The sequence below is a fragment of the Hyaena hyaena genome, unplaced genomic scaffold (genome assembly GCF_003009895.1).
Source record: "Hyaena hyaena isolate Hyena2069 unplaced genomic scaffold, ASM300989v1 scaffold_453, whole genome shotgun sequence".
NCBI classification, from domain to species: domain Eukaryota; kingdom Metazoa; phylum Chordata; class Mammalia; order Carnivora; family Hyaenidae; genus Hyaena; species Hyaena hyaena.
The window spans coordinates 820,953-848,336 of NW_024081083.1; the positions used below are offsets into that span (position 1 = coordinate 820,953).

At 42.8% G+C, this 27,384-nt stretch overlaps 1 protein-coding gene and 1 long non-coding RNA gene across 4 annotated transcripts in view; one reads left to right on the top strand and one right to left on the bottom strand.

The window, feature by feature from the left end:
- Nucleotides 1-13,384: 13,384 nt before the first annotated feature.
- Nucleotides 13,385-15,299, bottom strand: LOC120246095. The gene is made up of 3 exons (XR_005531966.1): nucleotides 15,121-15,299; nucleotides 14,453-14,518; nucleotides 13,385-13,678 (listed from the first exon to the last, which is right to left on the bottom strand). It is a non-coding gene; the product is annotated as an uncharacterized LOC120246095 (long non-coding RNA).
- A 290-nt stretch (nucleotides 15,300-15,589) lies between these two features.
- Nucleotides 15,590-27,384, top strand: part of CEP120 (centrosomal protein 120) — a 73,586-nt gene continuing 61,791 nt past the window's right edge. The window contains exons 1-5 of one of the 3 annotated variants that reach the window (XM_039253420.1): nucleotides 15,590-15,725; nucleotides 15,985-16,062; nucleotides 20,688-20,844; nucleotides 22,469-22,583; nucleotides 25,317-25,458. In XM_039253420.1, the coding sequence (XP_039109351.1) occupies nucleotides 16,014-16,062; nucleotides 20,688-20,844; nucleotides 22,469-22,583; nucleotides 25,317-25,458 (463 nt within the window). In that variant the 5' untranslated portion in view covers nucleotides 15,590-15,725; nucleotides 15,985-16,013. Of the gene's footprint in view, nucleotides 16,063-18,549; nucleotides 18,569-20,687; nucleotides 20,845-22,468; nucleotides 22,584-25,316; nucleotides 25,459-27,384 lie in introns of those variants that run through there. The other 2 variants (XM_039253419.1, XM_039253421.1) reach the window with 2 other exon arrangements.

Here is a 27,384-nt window from a genome sequence, read left to right on the forward strand (position 1 = left end):
TGTGGTTTCGTTCCAGCTCAAAAAAGGAGCTTGGTTTATGGTTTGTTTGGTTTTTTTTGAAACATTCTAGCATAAATAAATAAAATATGTTTTATTTGCAAGACTAAGATATTTTCCTCCCATTCGGATTGGTTAAATATTCTTCTTTCTGTGGTAGTTTTGGAAGAATTACTAATCTGTGGTGGAAATGTATATTAAACAAAGCAAACAGTTTCCAAAATGGCATTTCTGGTAAAGTATTACTTACTTTGTTCATTTTTTTTATTTCAGAGAGAGCGAGCAAGCAGGGGAAAAGGTAGAGAGAGAGAACCTTAGGCAGGCTCCATGCTCAGCACAGAGCCCGATATGGGGCTCGATCCCATGACCCTGAGATCATGAAATCTAGAGTCTGACGCTCAATTGATTGAGCTACCCAGGCTCCCTTTAAGTACTCCTTTTAAAAAGCACTATATGGGAGTGCCTGGGGGGCTCAGCCAGTTAAATGTCTGACCTCAGCTCAGGGTCGTGATCTTGAGGTTTGTGATTTATACCCCCACATTGGGCTGATAGCACAGAGCCCACTTCAGATCCTCTGTCCCCCTCTCTCTCTGCCCCTGCCCTGCTAGTGCTCTCTCACACTCTCTCTTTCTAAAAAATAAATGTTTTTTTAAAAAGGATAAAACTATGTATTTGAAAAAAAAGCATTATATGTGTATATATAAGTATGTATTTATAGATATAGATATTATGTAAACAACTGAATCATACGTAATTGGAAAACAACACCATAATGTTAGTAATGGTTCTTTAGCTGAGGGATTATAAGAATTTTTAATTTTATTCTTTACATGTTTCTACATGTTTTCAATTTTCTACATTTAATTTTTCTTTTGTTTAAAATTATAAAAATATTGTTAAATTTAAAATGAACCTCATGTGAAAACTAAACAAAATAAAGTAATTCTAGTCAAATGTTTCCAAGAGAAAGTCTCTACCATCTAAAGCTGACCAAGGCTGCTGGACTAGAAATTGCTCTTTTAGAAATTTCTTTTGCCCTTTGCCGAGAAAGGGATAGAAATGCTATAGTTAGTCCTGAACTATTTTCTACCAAGAAATATGGTGTTAGGTGAGACACAGGGTCAACAAAACAAAACAAGTTTGGCTGAATTTCTTAGCCCTAGGTTAGATGATATCTGTCTTTCTTCTTGAAGAAATAAATAATAATAATAAGTTAAAAAATAATAATAGCTTTTAGCACAGGATTAGTGAAACCAAAATAGCAAGTGAAAAGTAGCAGGCACCGAGATAGAGCATATCAATAACCATTTACATTATTTTATTTCTTATGGACCATTTATTTTGGCCTCTCACACTATAATGCTTTTTCCATGGCAATGGTTCTCTATCTCTTTAACCCCCATCATCCATTCAATCCAACATGGCTCCTCAGGGTAACTAATTTTCCACCGGGCAAGCAAGAGAGCTTTATATAGGTGCAAATCAGAATGGGAAGTAATTTTACTTAGATAAAATTATTTCTAGTTGCTTCTGATATCCCCCCACTTTGATAACTACTGTTCTATAGTATTTTATTTCCTTTTATTGAACATTTAGACCCACATCACATATGGGGGGGGAGGGAAGCGTTACAATATTCTACTAAACATTGTGAGCATTCTCCCTTCACCCTTCCTCAGTGTGCCTTAATTTTCTGTCCTGTCTCCACCCATGTGCTTCAGAGAAAAGTGACTTCCTCTCCAGCCCTGGAGCCAGACCTGGATGGTTTAAGGATAATCTCAAATACTTGCAACATTGATTGTGGTAGGAATAGGGCCCAAGGAAGTCAGCTGTGGCATCCCCCCAGCCATAGAATTGCTCAGAAATGAACAACAGCCAATGTGAGTCAATGGACTGGTTGGAAAGAAATTTCCTTACTGTTAGGAGGAAGCCCCCAAAAGAGACAAGTTTTTCTATGAAAGCCATTTTGTGCTGTTGTGAAGCACCCTACTATTTCAGCCTCTCCCCAGCGAAGGAAGCTGAATTTGGAAACAGAATGATTCCTTTTTTTTCTAAAAAAAATTTTTAATGTTTTATTTATTTCTGAGAGACAGAGAGAGGCAGCGTGAGCAGGGGAGGGTCAGAGAGAGAGGGAGATACAGAATCTGAAGCAGGCTCCAGGCTCTGAGCTAGCTGTCAGCACAGAGCCCAACGCGGGGCTCAAACCCACGAACCCACGAACCGTGAGATCAAACCCAGGAACTGTGAGATCATCACCTGAGCCAAAGTCGGACGCCCAACTGACTGAGCCACCCAGGTGCCCCGAAAACAGAACGATTCTTGAAGACAGTTATTTGAAGAGAGCACAGATAAGGAACTCACAGAGACTGCATCTACCCCAACACCCCGTCCTGCTTCTAAAGCACCGGTTGCAACAATTCCCTTTTTCTGTAAACCAGTTGGAGTAAAGTTTTCCATTTCTTACAGCTGAAAGCACCCTAACACTGATACCATGTGCATAATAGTGAAGGATTCCTCAAAAAAGAGGTTAATGATTCTAGCGCGAACTGAATTTCGCCTTCCTTATAGATTGTAATGAATAGGGAAACGGAAGCTGCTTTAGTCTCTTTAACTATATTTAAGTTAATCCCCCTAAATAGCATCTTAAATATTAATACTAAAAGTTTCCATTAAATACAGCATAATAATACGGTTGGTTATAAGAGAGGAGAGCTTTTAGCAATCACAAAATGCCAATGATCTTGAAGCAAATCTCAATAATAGGATTTGTGCTTAAACTGTGTTTTACCTATAATGTCCTTGAGACCTAATCTTAAAATATCAGTGCTGATAAGTGATTAAGATACATTTCTTTGTGAATAATTCATGTATCAGATCATCAAGTTGAAGAATTATTACACTGAAGAGAGATTTCAAGAACTATTTATAGTATCACAAAAATAATCTTCATGTTTTTTAAAAATGATGCCTTTTCAAATAATTCACTCATTTCTTTACATTTATGAAATATTTTAAAATAACAAATTGAACTAAAAAATGAAAAGCAGGACAACTTCGGGAAAAACCCACTTTCCTTTCTTGGGTGAAACAATTTCAAATTTTTTTTTTTTTTTGAGAGAGAGAGAGATTGAAAGGGAGAGAGAGAGCAAGAGGGGGAAGGGCAGAGGGAGAGGGAAACACAGAATCTGAAGCAGGCTCCAGGCTCTGAGCTGTCAGCACAGAGCCAGATGTGAGCCTCGCACTCACGAGCCATGAGCCATCATGACCTGAGCCAAAGTCCAACGCTTAAATGACTGAGCCACCCAGGCGCCCCTCATTTCATGTTTTGTTCTATAACTTGTGTCTATAAGAAATCAATACCTTTAAATGTATGGGAAGGACAAGTAATTAAAAAGCAAGCAAACAAACAACAACGACAACAAAAACCCAGATGCCAGGCCATCTACATGGTTCTTTTCTAGGTACCTGCATTGAAAGTATGTTTTTGAATGTTACTTAGGTGCCAAAATAATTGTGGAAACACTGTGTTCCATTTTCATGGGAAATCTTCTGCCCTTCAAAGGTGCTTATTTTGAGGTTTCTACTTTTTTCTCCATTAAACTCAGCAGTATCTAGGCTGTAGACTACAGAAGCACAGACACTTTGCCATCAATGCCCCATTATTTACTTATGTTTAATTTGTTAGATTCCTACATTCCTGCACATTGTAATCGCAAGTGGCCGCAGAGGAAATAAAGTATTCAGGCTAGCTGAATATTGATCATCTGGATTGAAATTGATTTCTATTTTGCTGATGCAAGAAAGTGGGAAGAAGAAATAGCGATGTTCAAAGAGAGAGCTCTTAAAGGAAAATGTAGTAAATTAAGTCCATTTTTTTTGTTTGAGTGTGGAGGTTCATATTTGAGATTTTATTTTATTTTTCATATTTGAGATTTAAGAATGGAAAGCAGTTTCCTATGAGGCCCAAACAACTAACCTGAGCCTTATTTGGGGGTTCTGTTTCCAAACATGTAGAACATTACGACACAAGAAGACTTTCATTCAGGGGGAGGACTTGTGAACAAAATACCTCAATGAGTGAAATTGTAACCGAAATAAATAACATTCCTGGAAACGTTATTATCTTTGATTACAGCCAACACTGATTTGAGAGGAGTGGAAGAAAAAAAATGCATAGAATCATTTTGTCTCACTATCAGTATCAGATTGAAGTATGTAGTTTGTTTTAAATGGATTCGAAGTTAATAGATACAAGGAACTGCTATGAAGTTCCACCTTTTCATATCAAAATGAAAACATTAGGCACCCATACTCATGAGAACCAAGCTGGGTCAGGAGAAAGCTAATTGATCTAGGCAGAAACGCTTTAGGGAAAGGACAAGAAGAAAGGAAACCTGACCGTGTGTGTAAGATGAGCTCTCCCTAGGCACTAGTCTCAGAAGTGGTTAAGTTAACCATTTGGATAGGGAGATAATTGGGTCCAATGCAGTGTGTTTGTTATACCATCTGATGCTTTTCAAATGGAAAGAACGTGGAATCACTTTTCCTAAAACTTAAAAGCTTACTTTAATTGAAAAAAAAATCACCAGCAAATTTGACAGAATGTAGATATATGATAAATTTATTCAATCCCTCTGATTGAGTCCGGCAGTAAATTTTCCAAGAGAGAGAGAGATGTGAATTTGGATATTTGAAATTTAAAGAAACCCCTGGGAATCCGATGGCGCCTTATGGTTCTATTTTGGTCCAATTAAGAAATAGGAGAAAGTCCTTGAAAACCTTTGATCTCTACATTTAAAATATTGAGGTTTAAGAGCTTGAAAAAGTGGAAAGCTGCTGGCTAAATTAAAAAAGAATAATGTAGCATTTTCATTTGAAGAAATGAATATTCCAAGAAAATGTTTAACATTTTAATACATTTATGGTAGAGGATGTTAGTCAAATGCATCACATGAGGCTAGGTTTAGACCCCATCTGTTGGCTAAAATCCATCATAATTTTGCCCATTTGTGCAACTAACATGTATTGAATGCCTATATTGTGTGCCATGCTCTGTTCTAGACCCTAGGGTAGGGAGTGAAACAAACAAGGTCCCCATCTCTTAGAACTTAATTAATAGATTGTATTTCATTGGCACTTGTGCTCTTGACAAAATGAGTTGTTAATTTCAACAAGGATTTAGGATGCAATGTATCAAAATAGTATTAACATTCCCAACAAGACAATAATAACTAACAAGTAATACATTATATTTGTATCCTTACCCAGCTGAACATACATCATTTTGGAGTGTTCATTTTCCTTGATGAGGTATCAGAAACTAGTTTGTCAGTAAACACTGCCTGGATGGTAGACAAGCTATAACATCCCATGCCTTGGTAAGATACAGATGTTATTTAAGCAAGAATTATTAGAGACAGCTGACAAACACATACATATGATAACATATGTGGAAGATACTTCTCTTTGTATCTATGAGCATAGGTTTCAATTCTGCAAAAATCTGTAGAAGTCTATGGGGCGCCTAGGTGGCTTAGTCAGCTGAGAGTCCCACTCTTGGATTTGATTCAGTTCGAGCTCTCTTGGTTCATGAGTTCGAGCCCTACATCAGGCTTGGTGCTGGTAGCATGGAACCTGCTTGCGATTCTCTCTCTTCCTCTTTCTCTGTCTCTCTCAAATAAATAAATAAAAACTTAAAAAAATCTTTAAATTCTATAAAAGTCTAATTTTTAAATATTTCTCTTCGTTATTTTAAGTATCCTCCTTTCTCCCTAATCAAGCAATCCTCTTTGTTTATCAGACCTCTCTGGCACTGCCAATTAGAACACTAATGAAACAGGGGCGCCTGGGTGGCTTAGTCGGTTGGGCATTCGACTTTCGCTTAGGTCATAATCTCGCGGTTCGTGGGTTCGAGCCCCGCGTCGGGCTCTGTGCTGACTGCCAGCTCAGAGCCTGGAGCCTGTTTCGGAGTCTGTGTCTCCCTCTCTCTCTGACCCTCCCCTGCTCACGCTGTCTCTCTCTCTCTCCTAGAAATAAATAAAAATATTAGAAAAAAAAACCCACTAATGAAACAAAGGCGCCTGGGTGGTTCAGTCGGTTAAGTGTCTGACTTCGGCTCAGGTCATGATCTCACAGTCCCTGGATTCGAGCCCCGAGTTGAGCTCTGTGCTGACAGCTCAGAGCCTGGAGCCTGCTTCGGATCCTGTGTCTCCCTCTCCCTCTGCCTCTCCCCCACTCGCTCTCTGTCTCTCAAAATAAAATAAAGACATAAAAAAACTTTTTAAAAAAAGAACACTAATGAAACATATTTTTTCCCTTTTTCTCTTCTTGACACTTGTATAATAATCGTATTTCTGTAGCTTAACCTACTCAATCTCATCCCTGACATCCCTGCAAAATCATCTGTTTATTTTAACCTTCAAAAATTTCCCAAAGTTGTTCTTTTCTCCTCTAGCCCAATAAATCACTTCTTCTCATTTTGTTAGAAAGTTTCTGAAATCAAATAGACAGCAAAGTGTTTCTTAATGTATCAGAGTATGGCTCCTATAAGCTGAACAAGTCAGTTCCATAGCTATATTTCTTAATCTGCATCAAATTATGAATTCACCTTTGCCCTCCATATATGTAAGTCTTATATCTCTATTACTGTCTATTGCTGGTGCAGATACAGTTCTAACATCATTGTAAATTTCACTTTATTTAACAAGCATTTATGGAGCCTCTGCTACAAATTCACTGAAGACACTCTTCTAGGCACTAGGAGTTTGGTAATGAACAAATTAGACATGTTCTCAAATTTACTGGAACTTGCTATCTTGATTTTTGGGAGATTACAAACTTCCGGTGATTGCTAGGATAGCCCAGCCAATGTTGACCTTGCAGATTTTTAGCCAAAAGTTAAAAACAATCACTGTAATCAACTCTTGCCTTATAATCAACTCTTGTCTGGGACATGAATCATTTTATGATTAAAAAAAAAAAAACGTTTCACATTTGTAACAATTTACAGAGTACACTAACATTCTGTTATCACACTCAACAAACCAAAAAGTACCTCACAGCTAAACATCCAACCATTTAAACCTGGAGTAATTAGAATGTCCAAGTCAGCTTTCTTACGAACTTGATTCACCATATTGAAATAACAATGACTTCAATGTATAATTAGGAAAATAAATTTAATCTTCCCTTGGAGCACTATGTGGAAGTAGGACATTCCTTCCCCTTAGATATTATTTCTCCCTTTCACCCCTGAGAATAGTGACATAAATCTGCCTCAAGAATGCAAGTGATGAGCTTTTCAAAAGTCCAACAAATGACCCCATAGCTAGAGAGTGGGTTTGATATTGATGGGGTTTCTGGGAGGCTGAAGGTGAAGATGTAGTACAAAACAAATTTCTTTGAAGTATTACTTTTTTTCTTTTAAAGTCATGCAAAATATCAATTGTGTCCCCGGAGCTTCATTTCCATGTTTCAATTTCTTAGCCATTGGTTAACACCATTGCCCTACAATAGGGCATACAAGTTGGTATCATCCAGTTTCCTGCCACAGTTCCCCAGGCTCATATGTAGCCCAATTTGAAATCACTGGGGTAGCTTAACACAAGCTGTCAACTGAACTGACCTCTACTATTATCCAAGGGCTTGAGTTATCCAACTTCGTATTTTCTCCTGTGTTAAAAATGAATGAAATACCTGCTTTTCTCTCCATATTGTTGCTTGGAAGATCCGAAGGGTCAATAGGATTTAATTAGTATCATTATTACTACTTTTATTATTATCCAATTGTTGTTCCATTCAACAATCTGAACTTGGGTCTGGGTCAAGTTACACATAGGAAATGGTTCTATTTTTCTCCAGTTACTGCGTCCAACTGTGTTCCATTAAGTCTCCTCCCATCCTTTAATGACAGCTTGATTATAACTTTCTGATCACTTCCAGCTATTAAAATATTAGTTTAGTCCAATTTAACCCTTTATTTTATTTTATTTTATTTTATTTTATTTTATTTTATTTTGAGAGAGGGTGAGCAGGTGGGGGAAAGGGGCAGAGGGAGAGAGAGAAAGAAAGAGAGAGAGGGAGGAGAGAGAGGGAGGGAGAGATTCCCAAGCAGGCTGCACGTTCAGTGTAGCCTAATGCAAGGCTCAATCCCATGAGCCTGGGTTCATGGCCTGAGCCAAGATCAAAAGTTGGAAGCTCAGAGGCACCTGGGCAGCTCAGTCAGTTGAGCGTCTGACTTCAGCTCACATCATGATCTCACAGTTCATGGGTTTTAGCCCCACACCGGGCTCTGTGCTGACAGCTCAGAGCCTGGACCCCGTCTTTGGATTCTGTGTCTCCCTCTCTCTCTGACCCTCCTCTTCTCATGCTGTCTCTCTCTCTCAAAAAAAAAAAAAAAGTTGGAAGCTCAACCAACTGAGCCACCAAGGTGCCCCCAATTTAACCCATTTTATTTATTTGTTATTTTTTAAAAATGTTGTTGTCAGCTAACATACAGCATAGTCTTGGCTTCAGGAGCAGATTCCCGTGAGTCCTCACTTCCATACAACACCCAGTGCTCATCCCAACAAGTGCCCTCCTCAGTGCCCATCACCCCCAACTCCACAACTGCATTTTTTCTCTGTATTTAAGAGTCTCTTATGGTTTACCTCCCAATCTGTTTGTAACTTACTTTTCCTTCACTTCCCATATGGTCATCTGTTAAGTTTCTCAAATTCCACATATGAGTGACTTCATACAATATCCATCTTTCTCTGACTGACTTATTTCACTTAGCATAATACCTCCAATTCCATCCATGTTGTTGCAATTTTTTCAGGCTTATTTTTATTTATTTTGAGAGAGATAGAGAACAAGCGGGGGACAGACAGAGAGAGAGAAAGAGAGAGAGATAATCTCAAGCAGGCTCCTCACTGTCAGTGCAAATCCTATATGGGGCTTGACCTCACAAACCCATGAGATCATGACCTGAGCTGAAGTCAAGCATTGGACCCTTAACAGACTGAGCCACCCAGGTGCCCCTTAACCTATTTAAAAATGTTAACTCACATCTGTTTGAAATCTCATCTCCTCCTATTTTCCCTGTTCAGCAAAGTTTCCACCTAAGGGATTTGAATTGGGAAAGAAGTGGGATCCACTTTTTCCCTCTCTCCTCCCTTTCTTTTGAGACCCTTACTCCTCCCAAGAGTTGGAATCCAAGATGGAGAATGGCTGCAAATGTCCCTAACTTAGCAGCTGCAGGTGTGCTCCTGTATTGTCTGCTGCTCTTTCCCTGTTCAAGGTCTGTCAGTCTCTGATGCCCTGGGAGAGGCTCCCAGCTAACTGCTCTATCTCCTGGGTCACACATGCAAACTATTTCCAGAGGCAACGTTGGTAGAGGTGGTTGGGGAGTTGTCCCGATGCACTGTGTTGTGTTCTGGAAGACCTGCCTATCTCAGTCAGTTTGGATTCCTCCTGCTCAACTCTTCTAGAACCAAATCAGTTCCCATGGTGGAATCTACCCCACAGCTTTGTAAGGTTGCAGTCTCCTCACCTGGTGGCCTGGCCTCTTGAAAACCAGAATGGCTCAATGGAAATGACCTCCCGCCATATTCTTTTCATCTATGGGGATCTCATAACATTGTGGCCATAACAAAATATGATGTAGGCTGCTAATCCTTTTCTCTCTCTGACACACACATGCATGCACACACGGCCTCTCTCTCTCTCTCTTTCTCTTTCTCTCTCTCTCTCCTTCCTACTTAACTACTTAAGTAGCCACAGTGACCTGCTGATGAGTAAGCCCACCCACTTCTGTGAGAGGTTCCTTTTCACTTACTCCTCTTTACTTGGCCTGGGCTGAGGAGTGGGGCACGTTCATCCTCCACAATGGGAAGACCCTCAGGCTTGTCACCGGCCATTCCTCAGCTCATCATGTTTGAACATAGCGTTAGGTGCGTGTTGAAGTGACGGTTGTGCTGAACCGCTATGGTTACGTCCTCCAAAGGCCAGGAGAGGCGTCCGGGCCTTTGTTGTCTTGGGTGCTCTTTAGAATGAAGGAGGCATGACACCTTTTTGTCATCCTTTGAGTCATGGATGACGACGCCAAGGCAACAAAGTCCCCATTCGACATCCCGTCACCTGTTACACTTGCTGGATAGAATCTGCCTGGAACTGTGCACATTCTCCCAAATGAAAAGTTCTAGGCTGGCAGCGAAAACACACATAGTAATTTAGGAAGGACAGTTTTGTGATTTATGCAACTGCCAAGGGAGAGCAGCTTCGTTAGACCACTCGTGAAATGACGTGACTAAGCTTGCTGGCTGCTGGCTGTGGGGGCTGCTTGGGCTGGCGCTCAGGGATGTGGGTGAGAAGTGGAGGGAGCCTTCTGTCTCTCTGAATCCAGGCCATATGTTTAGAGCTTTTCTCTGAATTCAAAGGGTGGGGGGCCGGGGTGATGGGCAATTATTGTCTCTTGTAATGTCTGGCGGTTGATGGGGGCTGTAATGCAGGGAGGAAGGAAATAGTTTCACACTCTTCAGATGTACTTGTGATATCAGCATGAAATAGAAGCCTGTGCCAGAGATATTTTAGAGTATGTAAGACGGGGTTTACCGTTCGGTGGGGTCAGACTGCTGTGGGCCAACACACCCAGAAGCCTGGGGAATTTCTCCCCCAGACAGCTAAGTAGACTGACACCAGCTCTTCCTCCATGATTGGCGTCGGTGTTTTGAAAGGAAGCTTTTTTGAGGAAGGAGAAATTGACACACATCAGAGGTTACATAATAGGTGAATCAAAGTCCTCAGTGTCACAGTGTCTCTCAATGACACAGTGTTACAGTGGGGGGGGGGAGTGAGGGTGGGTTTCTTTCCAGTACATACCATCTGTTGTATCCTTTACCCCTAAGATGAAGTCCCCTCAAAAGTCGGCTGCCTTTGGTATGCGGGTGCTCTACTGATGGCCTCGTCTTTTCAAAGTGAACCTGAGCAGTACTTTCTGTTGGCCTGCAGCCCTTTCCCACAGTTCCAGAAGGGCCTCTAGTTCTGTCTCTTCTCTGTGGAGCAGACACATTCTCCCACTCTCTGCTCTCTACCTTGCCTCTGGGAGAGAGCCAAGGTGACAAACCTTGACTGGGTGCCTCAAAGCTCATCCCAGGCTGAAAGTAACCCCGTGAAGCTTATTCTGCAAAGGAGGGAGAGCAAGAAATGTGGCTTTTCTTCAGATTCTTAAATTCTACTCCAAGCTCCCCCTGCCAGTGAGAAGTTCAATCTCAGTCATCACTGGGGCTCCCTGCTACTCACACAGAATGTCATGCAAAGGTGCTGGGGTTCTTATCCAGAGCAATTGGGGGGGGGGCTTGTAAGTTTTTGCCCTTCTGGGTCACTGATAAGCTATCCATCATCTGAGACTTCATGGCCTCTTGACTTCTAGTGACTTAGTTGATTGATTCTGTGTCAAATTAGGGCCATAAGGTGGGGTGCCTGGGTGGCTCAGTCGGTTGAGCATCTGACTTTGGCTCAGGTCATGATCTCTTGCTTGTGAGTTCAAGACCCGCATCAGGCTCTGTGCTGATGGCTCAAAGCCTGGAGCTGCTTCAGATTCTGTGTCTCCCTCTCTCTCTGCCCCTCCCTTGATCACACTCTGTCTGTCTCTCTCTCCCAAAATAAACATTAAAAAAAAAAAATTAGGGGCATAAGAATTTGTGCCAAGGATGGTGAGTGGGGGCCTACACTTCCCTGGGGATCCCTCAGCTCTAGTGCCTGTTGCTAGTCCCCTCCTGAGGTTCTGCCAAGGGGTGGAATGCGGGTCCCCACCACACTGCCCTTCACACCTGTCCTTCCCACTTTCGAATAATCTCTTCTCCTTTCCTTACTACTGTCCTTTCTCTGCCCTTCAGGGATGCCTATTAGAACCACCCTATGGAATTTAGGCCAGAGGTAACTAAAGTGTGGCTAGAAAAAGTTTTGGTTGGCATGTGTCATGTTGTTATTGTTTTTTTAACTGAAATTAGGAACCTGCATTTAAAAATCAAATGAGTTCACATGAAAATCTAGTTTCCTAGGGAAAATTGGAAGATCTGGCTTTTGCCACACAGCAATAACCAGTGGGACAGAGAAGGGCTGTGCTTTTAGACGACCACAGTGCTCTGCCTTCTGTCTTGGTGCAGCCCAGCATTCCTCACTAGGTAATAGCACCCGCCCCACCTGAAGGAGTGTTTGACTTTGGAGCTCTCTGCTGTGGTCTTTCACAAGAGCCAGGGAGACCAATGTTTTGGGGGAGGGGGTGGAATATCACCCTTGGAAAACTCAGAATATAAATATAGGCCAAGGTGAGGGGGTATAAAAATCTGGTCATCTTTGCAAAACCAAAAAAGAAACAAATGACAAAGTAAGACCAGAATAAATCATCTGTCCCCACGAACAAATAAAAGTGGCTACACATTCAGAGATTTCATTATGGCCCAGGCTCCTCCCTGAAACAATGCCAGTTAATCCTCACAAATACCTATACACCCTGTCTCATGGATGGGAAAACTGAGATTCAGTGGAAAGTGACTTGGCCATATCACAAAGCTAATAATACTGTGGAACTTGGAATACAGGTATGCATGACTCTTTGCTATGAGGCTACCCTGACTCTCTTACCATGGGTATTAGTTCCCCTTCTTCAGTGGAGTAAAAGCACCTAAATCCATTGCCAAGTTTAATGATCTCAGGCGTGGAGTTGGAAGTAAAGTCATCCTGACACTAAGTGAGCACCAATTAATACCTCCACTCTCTCCCACTGCCAGAAGGAAACTATTTTTAAAGACTCTCTGGAAGGTCAGTGTCTGGCACCATGCTTTTACAAATAGTGTTCATGTTGCTACTCCTGCTAGCTTGTCTGAAATTGTAGTAAGTGCACGTGTGTGTGAGTGCATATGTATATGGTAAGGAGGGAAAAAGAAGAGGGAATGGACTCAAGAAGGGAAACATAGCTCCCAATCCTTCCTATCTTGGGCCAGAAATATTGCTAAAAAGATAAAAACTATAGGGATATACTATAACTAAAATGTTTTTCTAAAACGTAAAACAGCTCCAGAAAAAGGCTTAACGTGAGTCAAAATACTTTGTTTTCTTCTGTTGTTTTTTTTTTTTTGGTAGGAATTCATAGAAACAGAAAGCCAGAAATCTACCTAATATGATAAGGTTTTAGGTTGATGATTCGAATTTGCACGTACGTGATGAGTCTCACATTGTCTACTAGACAACATTTTTATATCTTATCAGCTTTTACGTAAGTAAATGTAAGCTAACGTATGATGATTTATGCCAGAACTGAAGTTACCACTGTTTCCTATCACAGATGAAAAAATTAAATTATAGAACAACAGGTGAAGAAGAGATAGATGCAGATTGGCATTATAATTTCATTTCCAGATGGGATACATGGGGAATTTTACGTGCTTAGTTTTGTACAGTATGTGAAAAAAGGACCAACTAAGTTGATGACTTCAGAAGTTCTGATGACACGATTTTGAGAGTCATCGTGTTGTTCAGGGAAGTGGAGAAATCCAGATAAAGGGAACTAAATGAAAATTTTACTGTGTGAAAAAGTTTAGTCAATTTTACTGATTCGTCAGATTTTTCTTTTCTGATTTGCGGTTTTTCTGTGACATCCAGTGATGGTTTACAATGTAGCTTTTCAGCCCTGCTGGGGATCCTAAAATGAAACAATGAGGTGTATGAATCGCAATTCCTAATTCTTGTACAGCTCCTAACTTAAAGTTTGTTATTGCTCATGTAAAAGGATAACCAAATGGCATTTAATACATTTAGGTCCTGAGCTAGGAAATGATGTATACTACTATTATAGTATAGCTGAAACGGAGGTTCTGAAAGGTAAAGTGACTTGCCTGAGGTCACCTAGCATGTTAAGTGGTGGAAGTAGGTCCCAAATTTTGATTTCTGGGGATATTTTTTTCCATCGGAGACACTGGTTTCATTGCTTTGGCTTCCTTTTGTCTAAGGTTTAAATTAAATAAGGTTTTATGCCATTATAAGCTTGTATTTTGCTTGCTGTTATTGATCTGTTTGATTTCCTTTGAGTATTGTCAATGTGGACACATTTATTAGACTGCCCAAGGAGAGGGTACATTAAATAATGACATTGATATTGTATCAACAAAATTTAGACTGTGGCAAACTCCACAAGATACATGAACAATTGCTTTAGTAAAGAGTTTCGAGGGAAAAAAAATGTGGGAGCGACCTATTCATTAAATGAGACAATGGACAGATCAACCAAGTGGAACTGTGTTTCAGAACATCTTTGGATCCCGATTAGAACCAAACAACTGAAAAATAATTACTCGACAACTCTTCAGGGAAATTTGAACAGTGTATACATAAGGGTTTTAAGGAATTATTTTTCAAAATTTTAGGTAAAATAATGCAATTGAGTGAAGTGAAGATTTTAAGATTCTTAAAATCTTACCTAAAAATCTTTCTCTTTTAGAGGTAGATAGCGAAGGAGATGAATTGATACGATATTAGGGGCTCCCTGCAAATTAAGGGAGCAGATGAAGATTGGTCTTTAAATGATAATTGTTGAAGCTGTCTTCTGGGTACTTGATGGTTCACTGTATTATTGCATCTACTTTCAAGTCTGTGTGTACATCTTAAACAAAACAATGCCTTGTTCAGTGGCGAGCCCAAAGTAGATGATTACTCTGCTTTTATATTGCATCATACCTTATTTCAAGGAGCTCTGAAGGGAACGGAAAAGGGTTTTAGAAGTCGTCTAGCCCAGTCTCCACATCCTTCTCCTTTTCTTTTGGGCACCAATGGGAGGGGAGAGGGGTTGAGGATTGTTTTTTCCTCCTTCCTCTCTCCCTCCACCCCGCCCGAGGTCCCTTTTCAAGCTAGATAACCTCCAAAAGATTTCTCATCCTTCCTAAAATAAAGCCTGAAGGTTGGGGGGATACCTTGTTTAATTGGGGTCTTGAGTGTGCTAATTAGTTACTCGATTGTCGGGGGAGGGGGCAGAGAGTCTATACTTTCCATTTCCCCACCCACGTGACAATGTTTTTGTTTCAGGGTAATTTCTAAAGTACAGGAAATTCTCGGAGAGTTTACGTCACCTCCAGCAGTTACAGTAATTACCGTATTGTCGCGACTTGCATTCAAAACGCGAACACTCGCGGGGTGGCGCGAGTCCTACTTAGAGACTCTTCAGTTCAGACTTCAGTCTGAACGTCGTCTAGGAGACAGTGTGAGATTCATTAGATCACTCTGTGATCTAATTTTTAAGCAGTAGTGACACTGGGCATCTGAACGGAGCCAGTTTGGTGTGTGCGCGCGTGTGCGCGTCTTCAGTCTCTGCTGCTCGATTTCCCAGGTGTGTCTGGGGGGAAAAAGCAGAGAATACAGCACCTTCACACTCCACGGAGGGGCGCTGCAGGCCTCCTTTGCTGCAGTAGTGCGCCTGCGCAGTCGGTCCCCGCCAACTCGCCCGCCTTCCCCCGTCCGACTAGCAGGGGGCGCTGTGAGGTAATGGACTAGTCCTTCCCTAGGGCTCTGGAACGGAGCGTAAAAGGGCAGGAGGCGAGGCGGGCTGAGGGGCGTTCTATCCTCGACTGCCCTGGTCTCTATCACCCTTTGTCCTCCAGCTCTCCCCCGGCGCTGGGCCTGCGGGCCTGGTTGCTAGGCGGAAGCGGGGCGCGGCGGCTGCCCGGGCGTTTGAAAAGCGGCAAAGCAGGCGGCAAAAGGTCCTCCGGCGGCGGGCTCGCGTCTCGCTGCAGACAGCCGGGGGGCCGAGCGGCCGAGCGGCCTTTGCCTGGCGCAGGGGCAGGGCTAGGGCTGGGCTGGCGGCCCGGGGCAGGGGGGCCGGGCGCGCTGCCGGCGGCGTTGGGCCCGGGCCGAGGAGCGGGGTCCCGGCGTCGGGCGCCGCGGGCGAGCGGTGGGAGCCCCCCTCTCGGCGGTCGCGGGCCTCCCGCACCTCACCCGGGCCCCTCTTCCCCCGCGCAGACCCCGCCTGCGGGCCGCCCACCGCGACCATGGTCTCCAAGTCCGACCAACTGCTCATCGTCGTCTCCGTCCTGGAAGGTGAGCGGCCAGGGGCAGGTTTGGCGCCTGCAGCCTCCGGACTTTTCACCGAGCGGCGTGCGACGGAGGCTTTGCTAACCTTCGGAACGCTGTCGTCTCTGCTTTTGCGGTCCCCCCAGACTGGTTCAGAGGTGTACTTCGTGAGGCCTGTTAGGCGATTGATTTCGCAGACTCTCAGGGGAGCGCGAGAGCTATTAGGGATCGGTGGTATTTAGCGTGAAGCGCCGGCGCCCCAGAGAACGTAGGAAAAACGATTTCCGTCAGAAGCAGCGCGTCGATGACTTTTACGCGGAGGCTAAGGTGCCGGGGAAGCACGTTCGGCTCGGGGGCCCCCGGGTGATCCCATTTGTGAGAGCTTTGCTGTCGAATCCGTATTTCCTGCGGGCCGAAGTACTGCGGGGGCCATTCCCTTTACAAGTCTTGAGAGGGGACTTAGGGGGACTCTTAGTCAAGACGGTCTGTTAGATACATTCCTAGAAGCCTGGTTTGTTGACTAAAGTGACCTTTGTTTATTGCAGGCTCGCTGAGGGTCAGGCACTGTGCTGGGAATGTAAGGCTAAAACAGCCAGGGTCCTAAAACCTAAGTCAGAGTATAGCCTGGAGAATGCGTACAATTAATGACGATGTGGGAGAAGGAAAAGACCAGCTCTGGGGAAGATGTTCCCGAGGAGGTGACATTTATTTGGGTCCTAAAAGGATGATTAGGATGGGGGGGGGGGAGAGGAAGGGAGGGCTCTCCAGGCAAAGGGAAGAGGAAAGAACACTTAAGGTATGGAAAGACAAGGAATATTCTGCCCCTGCTCAAATTCGGTGTGGTGGGAGAACAGTTGGAGGAAAGTGGAGGGCGTAGGAATTGCCAGGTAAATTGAAGATAAGTTTAAAAAAAAATTTTTTTTAATGTTTTATTTATTTTAGAGAGAGAGAGAGTGAGAGCGCGCAGGGCAGGGTCAGAGAGAGAGATACAGAATCCAAAGACAGGCTCCGGGCTCTGAGCTGTCAGCACAGAGCCCGATGTAGGGCTCAAATCCACAAACTGTGAGATCATGACCTGAGCTGAAGCCGGATGCTCAACCGACTGAGCCACCCAGGCGCCCATAAGATAGGTTTTGAATAACCTCACAATAGTCATCCTGAGTTGGGCTGAGGAATGGCTGCCCCCCACCCCCATTGGAGGTATTTTGTTGGAGGCCTGGCACTATTTTGGGGGGTGTGAGAAGGAATGAGTAGTATAACGGCTTTTGGAACAGAAAACTGACCAGAAGCCATAAATTGGTGGGACATTTTTAGCTGTTCTGTCCCTGATTGTTTAAAGACCGAGGGCTGAAATCCCTTTGTAATTTGTCAAGAAAAGCTTCTGGACTTGGTACTTGCTTCCTGCTGTGGGGAAACCCAAATGAAAGGCACTCTGTTTCCGTTCAAGGATGTAGGATTCTGTCTTCTTTAGAAGATCAAAAATTCACAGGCAGGACACAGTATGTTGGAATGCAGTATAATATTAAAAATACGGGATGTAGGGGGCGCCCGGGTGGCTCAGTCGGTTGGGCGGCAGACTTCGGCTCAGGTCCTGATCTCTCGGTTCTTGGGTTTGGGCCCCTCTTCGGGCTCTATGCTGACAGCTCAGAGCCTGGAGCCTGTCTTCAGATTCTGTGTCTCCCTCTCTCTCTGTCCCTCTCCCACTCACTTTCCGTCTCTCTCAAAAATAAGTAAATGTTAAAAACTTTTTAAAAAACCAAAAAGTAAAAATATGGGATGTAGGCTGTAAATATAGGTTTTGGGGGTGGGTGGGAATGACGGCTTAAGGGCTGTGAGTAGTTAAGTAATGATGGAAGAAAGTCCTTGCCGGCCCTTAGCTAACCCAGGCCAGGGGTGCCTGTGTGACTCATGCCATTAAGTGCCTTTCTCTTGGCTTCTGCTCAGCTCATGCTCTCAGTTCATGAGTTCAAACCACTCATCGGGCTCTGAGCTGACAGTGCTGAGCCTGCTTGGAATTCCCTCCCTCTCTTCCCCCTCTCCCTTTCCCCTTTCTCTCTTTCTCTCTCTAAATAAATAAATAGCCTTAAAAAAAACAACAACAAAAAACCAACCAACCAGCAAACCCCAGGCCAATGATGGAATAATTATGGTGGCTGGAATGATGAAGAGTTCCCATAATGACCAGGATCAAGGGAGGTGAACATTGAAGAATATTCTGGTAAATAAGCTTGTGGAGCTACAGTGAATAGACCTTGGAGGATTTCGAAAGCCAAGGAGTTTAATGTTCTAAAAACTAGGGAGGCAGACTGTATTTGTAAATAGGAGAGGATTAGTTGCAGGCGCGTAGTGGTGTGCAGAGGAGAGAACCTACATTCAGGGCTGTCAGTTAGGTGTTGCCGTAAACATACCTCAGAGTGGACCGTGGACCTCCCTCCAAACGTCTCCTTGTGTGTTTGTGTTTCCGTTCATCACAACCGAGTTGTTGCCTCAAGCCCAGAACCTGAGAGTCCTTGTCTTCCAGACGGTCACCAAGGTTTGTTGCTAAAATCATGCTGGGTGCTTCATGTAAACTTCTAATGAGGAGGTTTCCACTGTGAGTGCCCTGCTTTGAGGCCCTGATCTGTCGTAATCTTTTCAGTGGTCTGTTTCATAAATCCCACCCCCCCCCCCCCCCCCCCCCCCCCCCCCCCCCCGCCTTCAGAGACTATCTCCTGTTCACATTACTATCTAGGGATGATCTTTCTGAAATGCAAATTGTCTTAAAATTCCACACCGTCCTAAAGGATAAGGTCTGTACTTTTTAGAACAGCATTCATGGCCCTTTCTGGTAGGCCTCTCGCCTGCTTTTTCGGCCTCCTCTCCTCTCTTGCCATCTGTTGCTACGTCCCCATCTCATCAGCTACCTGCTCTTTCTTGACTACGCTTCTAGAAATGCCCATCATTCAGAAGAAAATGATGACGTTTTTACCATGCGCCAAAGTTGGGCTATGGGCTGGAATCCCAGGGCGGAAAAGACAAGGCTTCTGTTCCCAGGGCACTGTGGCTGGAGTGAGCCAGGCGCCTCTTTGTTCCAGTACTTAGCTTCTGTCCTCAGGCTAACTGGACGGCACAGTTAGGTGTGATGATACAGGCTCTTTGACAGAAATGAAATGCACTTGGGGAACCCCCCATGATCTTTTAGAGCAGCTCAGGATGATGTCCAGAGAGCGGCCTCTGTGAGTGCTCGTTGGGAGAAGCCTGCTTATACATTTGTGCTACGGCTCCTAAATGGGGAGCTTCAAGTGGAAAGTCAGAGCTCTGCGATCAAGATCTCTCTGACCCCTGCACCTCCTCCTGAGTAGAGTGTGGCGGGGCAGTAGCAGCTGGGACGTATTTACTTAACACGGGTCTCAGCACCGTGCCCCTCTCCACACCTGCAAACAGGTTGACTCTGAGATTCTTTAGTTTTTCTGCTGTTTGCACTGTTTGCAGTTTGCTTCACTAGACCCTCAGTTCCTTGAGGGCATATACTCTGGTTTACTCTTTTTATGACCTGTCATTTGACAGAGTTTACACCGGACTCTGGTAACGGCTTCAGTAAACAGTGAAGGAATGGGGTCAGGCAGTACCAGTGAAAAGTGATCCGTAGACAGAATATTTTTTAAATAATTGACCACATTATCCTTGAGATTTGAATGAATGAATACATGTGTCTGCTTTCCTAGGGCTAATTTGCTGAGTGTTCCTGTGTTAACAGGAAAATTAGGCTGTACATTGGTTCGTTTTTGATTGGTTCCCAACTCTCCGCATGACATGACGGTTCTATATTAACTTCTGGTATAGTAATATCCAAAATTGGTGGAATCACATTTTTAATTCTTCTAAATGTTCCTGAGATCGTTGCTGCTCAAAGTGTGAATCAAGGACAACATTGACATCACGTGGGGGCTGGTTAGAAATGCAGCCTCTCGGGGTGCCTGAGCGGCTCAGTCGGTTCCGTGTCTGACTTCAGTTCGGGTCACAGTCTCCTGGTCTGTGAGTTTGAGCCCCACATTGGACTCTGCTGACAGCTCGGAGCATAGAGCCTGCTTTGGAGTCTTTCTCTGCCCCTACCCCATTCACACTCTGACTCTCAAAAATGAATAAATGCAAAAAAAAAAAAAAAAAAAGGAGCCTCTTAGGCTCCACCTAATGAACCAGAATCTACCTTTTAACAGGGTCCCCAGGTGATTCATGTGCACGTTAATGTTGGAGAAGCACGCTTTTGCAAATTGTAGCCTTCAGTTTGATTCTTATGAATCATGAATTTGCACATGAGAGCACACGTTCTTAGGGAGTTAGTGGACTATATAAGTCAACAACTATTTATGTATATCAGTTTTTAAGGGGCACCTGGGTGGGTCAGTCGGTTAAGCTCAGGCTTAACCTTTGGTTCAGGTCATGATCCCACGGTTCCTGGTTTCGAGTCCCACATTGGGCTCTGTGCTGACAGCTCAGAGCCTGGAGCCTGCTTCAGATTCCGTATCTCCCTCACTCTCTGCCCCTCCCCTGCTCACACTGTCTCTTTCTCTCTCTCTCAGAAATAAAACGTTAAAAAAAATTTTAAACGTGCTGAAAGATCATACTTGATTTTTGTACAGTTCCGGTTAACCTGTATAGTCCTTTTCTTCCAGGTCGTCATTTCCCCAAGCGTCCAAAGCATATGCTGATAGTAGAAGCAAAGTTCGATGGAGAACAGTTGGCCACTGACCCTGTGGACCACACCGACCAGCCAGAATTTGCTACCGAGTTAGCCTGGGAGATCGACCGGAAGGCTCTCCACCAGCACAGGTGCCTCCCATTGTCCGTTTGTTCTGCTCTAGGCCTGAGGCTGCTAGAGACAAAGAAAGCTGTATCTTTCTAGAGCATAGTAACAGTGATAATACTTGTTTAGGGGTTTTCTCATGTGCCAGGAAATCTTCAAAGTACTTTGCAATAATAATAATTCATTTGAACATCAAGACAGTCTTATGAGGTGGGTGTTAGGATTTCCCGCAATTACAGATGAAAAAACTGAGGCCTAAGAAGGTAAGTAACCTATTATAAGTCAGTCCCCTGAATAATAGGAGAGCCCAGCCCGCTGAGTTGTAGAGCCCAAGTTTTTAAACTATTACACGTAGCTTTTTTCCTGATGTCTGAGAGAAGAGATATTCTAGAAGTGCTGTAATGATGCCTACACAATATTAAACATGGATTGGAATTGATTGTAATTTCTGTTACTTCCTTTATTATGTACTTTACCTGGCTTGCCAAGGATATATAGAGATATGTATACAGTAATTCCAGAAGGGTCTCTAATTAATTTCATACTTGATTTCAGACATTTAAACACTTGGTATCAGTACATAAAACAGGCTTAAAGCTACAACCTACTACTTCATGAACTCAGATGACTCGAAATAGGCAAGAGCACTTCTATTTTAAGTAGGATCGAAAAACCGTATTTTTTTTTTTTTCTGGAAAACACAGAATCACTTCATTCCTGCTGTATCTTAGGACTAAAGCAAATACAGTGACGAACTTAGAAAATGAACATAAGAAGCAATTTATTTTCTTCTGTGGCCAAATCAGTCCATGGATTTGTTTCGGGATTTTCAAGGGCATTAAAGTCCTAGAAGATCAAAATTTTGTGTTCAGTGACTTCCGGAATATCTGCACAGAGTCCTGACATGATATTGGTGCCCACAGCGTTCACAGTAGTGTTAATGCCAAGGGCACCATTTCGCATGTGGGAGGCCGAGAAAAGAACAAGATAAATTGCATGTATATAAATGATTGTGTGCCAAGTGCAAGTTTTATAGTCATTCCATTAGAATACGGTGATGGTCAAATGCAATGAGCTCATTCTATGAGGCAGTATAGAGGTTTCAGACTGGCAAGAACCCATGCTATACCAGCCAAGGTCATGCTTACAGAACATTGTCATGTATGATAATAAATTATTACTTGCAATAGTCTGTGATTTTTATGGTATTTAATTCTGAAGTTGATTTCATTTTAGGGAGCAAAAGAGCTTTAAGCATATATGTGTATCTGTAGTTGTATGTGTGAGTGACAGTATAAGGGAAAGAATTTAAAATCAATCCTGAAGATTCACGATCATGGTAATTTTTTAACTTTAAAAGAGTTCTGTGTATTAGAGAACCTTGAAAAACACTGACCTAGTGTGGAGCTCCTCAGGTGAGAGAGCCCAAGATTTTTTTACGTGGTTTGAATATTACTTGGTATAATGATAAACAGGCATGATTAATAGTTGATGTCAGTTGGAGAGTTTTGCAGGAAATACAGATACAGATTATTCAAAAGAATTATAACTGTGTTGGTAGTAGTAGGCAGCTCTTTCAGAACTCACAGAACATCAGCTCAGCGTGGAGCAGAAGCTAGCTCAGCTCTAACATAAATTGTTACATTATAGGCTGCAACGCACTCCTATCAAACTGCAGTGTTTTGCCTTGGATCCTGCATCTTCAGCCAAGGAAACTATAGGCTACATTGTCCTAGACTTAAGAACTGCTCAAGAAACAAAGCAGGTACTGTCCTGTTGATGTGTTGTTACCAATGGTGTTTGGTGGGGACTTTTAGTAGATACCAGATTGATGGAAAGGACCTGCAGTCCTGGACCTGAAAGGGCGTGGGTGTGAGCAGGTGTGGCGGTTCTTAGGTTTCACTTTAGGAATTTGATTTAGAAAGTCCCGATATTTTGGTCATTTCTTTGACCTAGAACTCTCTTTGTCAAAGAAAATTCTCTCTGAGCTCAGACAGTCGGTCACGCTGCTGTGACCCAGAGCACAGCAGGTTCAGCTTCAGAGCTTTGCTGTCAGAGATGAGCGCCCTGCCGTGTGCCCCGCCCCGGTGAGTGGCACCCCTCTTCCAGGTGTGCAAGCCACACCTCCGTTTCCGGCCTCCGCAGCTGTCCATTTCCAGGTGGTTCCAGGCCTCCGGCCACCCCTTCCCGATCCAGCTGCTGTTGGACATTTTCACTGTTGGGATCCCAGCCTAAGGCACCGTCCTTTCTTAACACTGGCTGTGGAAGTAGCCTTCCGATTGCTTTCCCTGCTTCTCGCTCCTTGCATGTCAGAGCAGCTGAGCTCCCTGAAACGCGCTTGGGGCACCTCACCAGCAGCCTTGCCAGGAACACACACATAAAGAAGGAAAGACAATTCAGGTCTTGATTCCTATGTCAGTGCTTTTGTTACTGAAAATGTTCCTTTCCTCTTTTAAAATATCTCCCAATCTTTTTTTTTTAAGTTTATATATTTATTTTGAGAGAGAGAGAGAGCGAGAGAGAGCTTGCACATGAGTGAGGGAAAGCAGAGAGAGCGAGAGCAAGAGGGAGACACAGGATCCCAGCAGGCTCCGTGCTCATGACCAGAGCTGAAACCAGCAGTCGGAAGCTTAACCAGCTGAGCCACCCACGCTGAGCCATAACCATTTTTTATGTTACTGGCTTTGGAAATGCTTCCTTTGAATTTTTGTTAATAACTTTCTTTTGTCACAACTTTCTTAAAACAAAGTAAAAACAAACAAACTTGTCTTTTGAAGTCTTTTATTCCGGATTTGAATCCTAAAGTAGGATTCTGAAGAAGAATTGATCCGTTACCAACATTTTTGCTGCTAATAGCCACAGTATTTACAGAGGGGCCAGTGAGCTGAGCCCACACTTGGAATTCTTCAAAAGAAATGGAAACTCGAAAGAAATTCTCTCACAGAGAATCTCTTTCTCCTCCCTCCTCGGGGACTCTTCACTTCTCTGCCCCTAGGTTCTGAAAAGTCTTTCTTTCTTAAGTCTCAGCCCCTCAACCAGGAGCCATGGTCGTGCCCCTGATGTGTTTCTCTTAACTAGCTATGCTACAGCCTGCACAGGATGCTTCTGCGGTTACTATGGTTACACAGGAGGTAAATCCTCTTAGGAGAATACCTGTAAATACACTTGGCATTCCTTCCTGGGCCCCCCCACCCCCCTCACCCTGGCCCCATCTGGTCCTTTCGGACACTTGGTCATTACATTTGCTTCTTACCATTATCAGAGTTCAGGAGAAATGTTTGAGAATTAAGAGTTTTAGGAAAGCCAGACGTTGTCTTAATCTCTCCTCTTTATTAGCAGAAATATTTGAAGTTGGTGAGTAGAATATTTGAAGTTAAAAGTAAATTGATTCTCTGTAAATGAAAAGAAACACAGACAAAAAACCCCCAGCTTTGCTTTTTTAAGTTCTGTAACAGAAAAATACAGCATAAATTTTGTGAGTAGCTGAAACTCTTTTTCAGGCTTAGACTTAAAATTGTAATATATCCATCATAAAAAAAATACAGCAACAGACTATGAGTTTTGCTTTTAAAAAACCTTGGGTGTGGACTTTAAAAAGAAACAACTGTGGTGTAGGCCCATTTTACTTACAAATGTTGATACAAAACTGCAGCTTTGGGTTTTGGTCTATAGAAAGACCCGTTTCTGTGCCTTTATACAATGGTGTTTAGAGTAAGAATGCTGTTTCCATAAATTGAAATGCTGTTCCTGCACTAATGCAACATGCAGTCCTGGGCCATGAGATTGTGCAGGCCGCTTTGAGTATTAGAATTTCTCAAATTACCGGGGCCCGGATATTGAGGTAATTTACGATACTTCATTCTGTGAGAAAGCCGTTATATTTCAGCCAGGTATGTGGTTCATAACCCAGAACTCTACCTTGGGTCTGTGCCTTAGTATTTTGTTAGTGTTTTTTTTTTCGTTAACGATAGCTCTTCATATTTGGTATATTCAGAACAAAGCAGAAATTTGGCAGGCAGTGAAGGCTTATACCAGAAAAAGTGAAAATTTAGGGGTTAGGAAAATGGAAAATTGGTAGTCTAAACTTTTTATCTTATTTTTTTAATATTTCTTTTTGAGAGAGAATGAACGAGCACAAGTGGGGGAGGGGCAGAGAGGAAGGGAGACAGAATCCGAAGCAGGCTCCAGAGCCTGACGCAGGACTTGAACTCCTGAACCGTGAAATCGTGACCTGAGCTGAAGTCAGATGCTTAACCAATTGAGCCATCTAGGCATCCCTAAACTTCTATTTTTTTTTTTTTTTTTTTTTTAGGAGAAAATACAGTTAGCTTCCTAAGCAGGATTAGACTCTTTTGAGGAAAATGTGAAAAATATTCAAAACGAGGAGAGGGTACTAAGGAACTACAGGAAATACATTTGGAAGCTTATAGAACGTTTCCCACTGTTGTTTGTTTCCTGTTAATTATTAAGGTGTTTTTGTTTTGTTGTTACTCTCCAGGCACCAAAATGGTACCAGCTGTTGAGCAATAAATACACCAAGTTCAAGTCGGAGATACAGATAGGCATTGCTTTGGAAACAGACACAAAGGCACCAGTGGATAGTTTTAAAGCGAAAGGAGCCCCCCCTCGAGACGGAAAAGGTCAGTGCGTCATCGCTAAGGACGTTGTCGGAAAAGTTACATCTGTGGACTAGAACTTCAGGTGGTATGATAGGAAAATACATGCAGGAGCGTAAACTCATTTTACTCTGGTGCCCCAGACAGATGTTGTCTTGCTGTTAAACACGCAGCACTTGTCGTTTGAAGCTCTTCTTAGAGAAGAGTTGGAAAAAAGCAAGATTTTCTTTTCTTTATTTGGTATGACAGAAGAAACCACAAATTTGTATTCTTAAAAAGGGCTGTTTCAGAAAATTTCCTTCCCAGGATGAGCACAAAGGTGAAAACAGTTATGCTGTTTTCTCTTCACTCACCTGTTAACCATACCTTCATGTTTTTCTTTCCTTTTTTTTCCTGTAGAATAAACTTTACTTTTTAGAGCAATTTCAGGTTCCCAGCAGAACTGAGTGTGAAGTGCAGAGTGCTGCTGCTTACCTCGGTCTCCTCAGCCACACAACCTCCCCGTTGTCAACATCCCACACCAGAGGGGACCGTTTGTTAAAACTGATGAACCCCCACTCACTACCTAGCAAGGCATTATCACCTGGAGTCCACAGTTTTTATTAGCATTTATTTTTGGTGCTTTATATTCTGTATGTTGTGACAAATGTGTAATGACCTACATCTGTGACTGTAGCGCCCCACAGAATAGCTTCACTGCCCTAGACATCGTCTGTGCTCTGCGTCTCCCTCCCTTCTGCCCAACTCTGGCAAACACTGGTTTTTGGTTTTTTTTGTTTTTAATTGAAGTCTAGTTGACACAAAATGCCATAATAGTTTCAAGTGTACAGCATAGTAACTTGACAAGTCTGTTCCTGATGCTCTGCTCAGGATCATTCTCTCTATATATAGATCATACCTATACTTGTGCACAAGTATAGATCCCCTGTGTCACCATAGAAGGCCATTACAGTACCATCGCTACGTTCCCTGTGCCGCGCCTTCCATCCTTCCGTTACTGGAAGCCTGTACCTCCCACTCTCCTTCATTCAGTTTGCCTACCTCCCTCTTCCCTCTGGCAGCCACCAGTTTGTTCTCTGTGTGTTTATAGATCTGATTCTGCTGGGAATATAGTTTGCATCATTTGCAGACAAAGACTGTTTAATGTCTTTATTCCCGGTCTTCATGCCTTTGTTTCCTTTATCTTCCTGCCTTTGCTAGGACTTGTCGTCTGGTACCCAAAAGCCATGATGAAAGGGGATCTCCTTGCCTAGTTCTGTAGGATTTTTATGGATGTGCTTTATTGCATTGAGAAAGTCACTCTCTATTTTAATTTGCTGATGGTGTTTTATTGTTACTGAGTGTTGGGTTCTGTCAGATATTTTTTCTGCATCTTTTGATACCATCATGTGGTTTTTCTTCAGTCTGTGATATGATGGATTATAACACATTTTTGAATGCTGAACTAGTCTCGCATACCTGAAAAAAATTGCATTTGGTTGTGGTGTGTGGTTCTTTTTATACATTGTTGGATTCATGTGGCTAATATGTTGTTGAGAATCTGTGCATGTATCTTAATGAGAGACAGTGGTCTGTTTTCTTTTTTGGAATATCTTGGTCTGGTTTTGACATCAGGGTAATGCAGGCCTCATAGAATGAGTTAGGAATTATTTCCCCTGCTTCCGTCATCTGAAAAAGATTACGAAGAATTGTTTTTTCTTTCTTGAATGTTTGGTAGAATTCACCAGTAAAGTCATCAGGGTCTGGTGCTTTTTGTTTTGTAAAGTTGTAACTGATTTGACTTCACTAAAGGATATAGGCCTGTCTAGATTGTGTGTTTCTTCCTGTGTGAGTTTAGGCAGATGGTGTCTTTCAAGAAAGTTGGCCCATTTTATACAAGTAATCAAATTTGTGGATAAAAAGTTCCTGTAATATTCCTTCAGTATCCTTTTAATGTCCATGGAATCTACA